Source organism: Penaeus japonicus, unplaced genomic scaffold, assembly GCF_977035675.1.
Source record: "Penaeus japonicus unplaced genomic scaffold, GWHDUDI00000001_assembly GWHDUDI00000930, whole genome shotgun sequence".
Taxonomy (NCBI): Eukaryota; Metazoa; Arthropoda; class Malacostraca; order Decapoda; family Penaeidae; genus Penaeus; species Penaeus japonicus.
The window spans coordinates 20,001-25,000 of NW_028235332.1; the positions used below are offsets into that span (position 1 = coordinate 20,001).

The 5,000-nt window shown below is 44.7% G+C and overlaps 1 protein-coding gene across 1 annotated transcript in view; it reads right to left on the reverse strand.

The window, feature by feature from the left end:
- LOC122244381 (glutamate receptor) overlaps positions 1–5,000 on the reverse strand; it is a gene marked incomplete at its 3' end in the record, with an annotated part of 27,914 nt that overhangs the window by 18,843 nt on the left and 4,071 nt on the right. Inside the window, exon 4 of the mRNA XM_086535473.1 lies at positions 1–162. This exon is cut by the window's left edge and continues 55 nt beyond it. Within this exon, the coding sequence (XP_086391599.1) occupies positions 1–162 (162 nt within the window). The remainder of the gene's footprint in view (positions 163–5,000) is intronic.

Sequence of the window (5,000 nt, forward strand, 5' to 3'; positions counted from 1 at the left end):
TAACTCCAGAGTCAATGTCGTTTCTAGATTTAGGATTCACTTCTTGCTTATTCTTCTGAACTGTTTCCACGGGTGAAGTAGGGTATGGTGTTAAACGGTAGATAATCAACAGGCCAGGTCCGGAAAATAAGACCACCACAAGCACTAATACCCACACACTCCCTGAAGAGAGAGAATAAGACTAAGAATTTCAGTCATAAAGTAGGTATATGTATTTTTCATGTTTGAATACCAGAAGGTCTGTGTTTCTAGTAGAGTATGAATATGCTCACCATACCTCGTGATTCATTTTTGCCATAAAACATCAAAATAACCTTTTATTATAGACATAAGTCATTGTTTAAATAACAATTACTGGTATAGAGCCCAGAACAGGGATTCTCATGCTTTCATCTGTAATTTGACCACCACAGTGAACGCTTTCAACAGTCTACCCCATTTCTATCATTAAAGAAATGCATTGCCATATACTGTCTACATAGGTTTTTAGTACTATTAGTACTAGTACTATCATCAGAAGGATGATATGTAGCTATAGCCCACCAAAAGTCGCCATATGTAAAGTTTAAACCACCACCCACCCCCGAGTGTTAATTCCATTCAACAAGAACCGCCCTGTTGTGGTGTGGGGGCTTGAAGTCCCCAATCCCGAATGGATTGGCCATAGATTTGGTCCTTGTTCCTGCTGTTAAGGTGGCCTTTGCCCTGGTGGGTTTCACGGAGGGGAGACGACCAAATGGTTACGATAGATTAGATGGGGTTGCCCGATCACTGGACCTCCTTCCAGAGAGATTTCCCCAACCTATGTTTGCCGTGTATTGCGTCCCTGGGAGCTAGGGAACAGGAGACCTAGAGGCTAGTAACATGCCTATTTAGTCCCTTATTCTGACAAGACATGTTGCCTGATCCAGCCTCGGTCAGATCAGTCGGATGGTCTTCAAATATAGGACTATGTGGTTGGTGGAGGCATAAGAGTGGGAATGAACTGCTCTTTGCATAACATCAAATCCTGTCAGTACTACCACAAGCCACATTGATGACTTATGCATGGACATGGCTATGACATTCACCCAGGAACCTTTCCAGGCTCCTAGTGACAAAACCGAAACGTGGATATGCACGTGTTTCTGGCGTCGGTCCAGAATTTCTACAGTGCTGGGCCAAAAGGGAGGCCACAAATCAAAGGCCAGTGATATATTTGGAAGGATAGTCCGGAGCCCCAAAAAGGAGGATCCAATTCAAAGTCCCACCAAACCAGAGGGATTTGATGGTCCCTCTCAATTGATATGGGTTATCGGAACTTAGCAGAATGTCATGTTGACAATCAGGACATGCAAAGATGGAGGCATGATCATTATCCCCAAAGATCTGGCCATCCTGAATTTCATTGGGAAAAAGAAAACGCTCACCAGTGGAAAGGTCAGCATAAATAATATCTGAAGACAAATGCATCAAGATGGTACTACTTGGCTTACCAGTCGCTTATGAATTGAATGTGATCCACTCACATCCCCTCAGCAACCAAAGACAAAAGAATTAACCCATTGTGGACGGGGGATAGATTCGCTTGCCCATTGTACAGGATGGGTTTTCTTTCAGAACGAGGCAGCTTCACACAGCAGTTTTCGACTTTTCCCACTCTATTTCAGTCACTCATTGTAAAACTAGAGCCCTTTTTGTGTTTTGTTTTTTGTATGTTTTATTGTATTATGAAACTAACATGTGTCGTATGTCAGGTTCTATCAGTGCTGCAGTTGATATATTAGTTGATATTGTAATATACGATCCATATCAGCTCATTATTTTCTTTATACTCAGTGTGATAGAAATATTGTTGTTTTATGTGGGGACAAAAAGCAACTTTATTTTTTCGTATTTGTGTGCTGTCATGAACGAATACGAAACATAAAACCATCTACAATGAAGATAACATGAAGAGGTAGGGCAGAGGAAGGAAACCTGTGCTTATGACTGTGAATGCCACAGTAAAAGGCATCCCTACTGGCACAAGGGCACATTTTAGACTCTGGGCATCGGTCGAGTCACCTTCCTCTTCTCATTCCTTCGTCGCCGGTATTTGTCGGTAACTTGCTGTGTGCCATCGCTCTATAAAGATAGTACTTGCTACATACTGTGGATAAGTGTCATTCAAGGCTCTCTCTCCTGCTGGTGGTAGAAGAAAGTTGTGCCATCTAGGTTTTGGATGTCAGGTTTGCTTACTATTCCGGTAATTATGATAATTATGACTCATTGTCATCCTCACTCACTCCTTACTCATAGTACTATAAAATAGCACAGTGATCCAAAATCCAAGCTCCTTCCATTCCTCTCAGGGGAAAAGATATCCTTCTCAGAAGATTCTACCTGATATGAGAGATAAAATAAAGTTCCCTAATAACTATTCTGAGGGATCAGACCTGCAAGGTCTGACCTCTCCATGGTGTATCAGACACCACCATCTTGTATGCATCTGATATTGATATCCTTGATATCACAGGGTTCACAGAGTTGGCTTTCTATCTAAGCATTCTGCTATGAATGTCATTCTTTTCACAATCATGCAATTGAGGAACACTGACATTGCCATGTTCCAAGAGACTCGAATGGAACACCTGGTACATTTCTAAGGGTGTTATCACTTTGTGTTGCCGAGGACAGTTGGAAATAGGGGCTTGATCATCCATGTGAAGGTGACCCTTCTGTTCCAGGATCGAGAATTCCACACACTGTGGAGAGGGTTCCCTAAAGTTGCACAATGTGTGTAATAGGATAGCCTGTGAAGGCTTAGATATCAGTCAGGCCTGTGTCACTGCAGCACAAGATCACATTATCTCCATGGGTGAGAGTGGATGCGGCTAGTCCTCACATAGCCCACAGTTTGTGTACATTTCTAGATGGAAGACTGACATGCTTTCCAGGCTGCCGTGAAAGGGTTTATGGACTATAATCCCCAACACAGACAATGTAAGTGTACTCAAGGCCTGCCTGATCAGGGGTATAAATCAGGCAACCTGATTAGTGGTTGCTTGACCTGTCCCCGGTCCAGGAACTACGAAGACTCTTGGTACTATAATGATGAAATTAAAGAGGTAAACAACATAATATGTGCCGTAGAAATGCAGAATGCCTGAAAACCTCTTTCTTCTGAGGGAGATTGCCAGGTATACCCAGTAGACTGCAAAAAGGGTAAAGCAGGAAAAGTGGCAGGAATGGTGCAATAGCTTTAGGAACCAGGCCTCTCTGAAATTTAGCGACAGGTTAGAAAGGCCACCAGTTGTTCAACCCCAAGACAAATCTATCATGACCCTCAGTCTTAGGCTGTCAGAGTTGCTCTTGGGGGGGGGGGCGGGGGGCTCTGTACCGCTTATCTGACTCTCAGCCTAAGATGTTCGTATGAGCGGCTAATACAATTGTCATAACTTAATCCCCCCCCATTGTTCCCCAAACCACCCCCCCCAACCAACCCAAACACTCTTCACACCCCCCCCCCCCCCCCCCACCCCCCGCGGGGCGCCCCCCCCCCCCCCCCCCCCCCCCCCCCCCCCCCCCCCCCCCCCCCCCCCCCGGGGGCCGTTCTTTTGCGAATCATCAACCAATACTAGGACAACTCTATTCTCTCCCAGATTTGTGAAAGGGTTAATATTGTTCCTATTGCCAAACCAAAGGTATGGGTAAGGCAAAACAGCAGAGAGAGTGGTGTTGAATCAGCTCCAAGTCACTCTCCTGCAGCTGTCTACCTTAACATAGAAAAGGCCTTCGAACTGGCAACTCCTCTTGCCATTTTGGTGACCCTCATTCGGAAAGGAATCAAGGTCAGGGTGGGGTTCTTAGTCTGGTCTAGTCAGTATCCTTATGATTAGTATTCTCGATTTACAGCTCCCAGAGGGATGCAGGATATCCCCCCCCCCCCCCCCCCTGTTTAGCTGTCACCCTCGCCTTCTCCCTTCTCGCCCCACCCCCCCACCCCCTCCCCCCCTCCCTATGTGGCTCTTGCCCTTATTTCCAGTGGGATGTACAGTGTAAGGAGAACCCAGCTTTGTCTAGATCTCTTGTCAGAGAAATGCTGTAGAATAAGACTAAAGATGTACAGCAGCCAAGTCAAAGGCCATGGCCGTCCTGATGCTGGTTGTTCAAAGTTCATCTTCTACAGCGAGATATGTGATTGACCAAACCAAGGCATGACTTTCTGCCACAAAAACACGGTCTGGCAAACAAATCAGAGTCAGGCACAAGGTCCTAAGATCGTTTTATTTCCATGCGATAGTGGACTATGTCTCTGTGCCCTAATCACAGTTACACGAAGGTTTAAAATAGTCCAAAATGAAGCTGTCAGGATTATTATAGGTGCCCTTAGGTTGTTGCAATAGTGGGAGCCAATGACCATACGTCCCGAAATGGGGAACGTGTTCTTCGTAATGACTCTAGAGTGGCAATTGACAGCCTGAAACAGGGTATGTCCAACATACACTATTCTATTTCTTGCACAACTAATTCTCGGTCAGGCGTGTCATTTTTAATTGACACTAAAACGAAATCGCAGACCAACTAGTGGATCATAGCAGGGGAAACCTCCTGAGCAATATTATCATGCTTGGGTCTTGAAGCTCCACAGAGAAGCTAGAACCTCCCCCTCGTGTAGGTATGAAAGGCTAGCACTCACAAATAAGGTTTGTCGAAAGCATTGTGATGCCCTAGAGGCCACAATGCAGCACAAGTTGCTGAAGTGTGAAAATACACGTTTCCTTAGAAGGATATGCTTTGAATAGCTGAAATCAGTGGCTGGACCTTTTTGACTGAGTGAAGTAGTAAAGTTCTTAATTTTACTAAAGTGAACTGTGTGTCAATGTTAATTTATTTACACGTTCAAAACAAAAACTAGGGTAACCAACCCAGGTTATTAACACTGACAGAGACTACCGAAATTCACAAAATCGGCCTGCAATATTAGTGACGATATACTCCTTAACTCAGGGCGTTAATATACCCCGAGTTGAGAATCA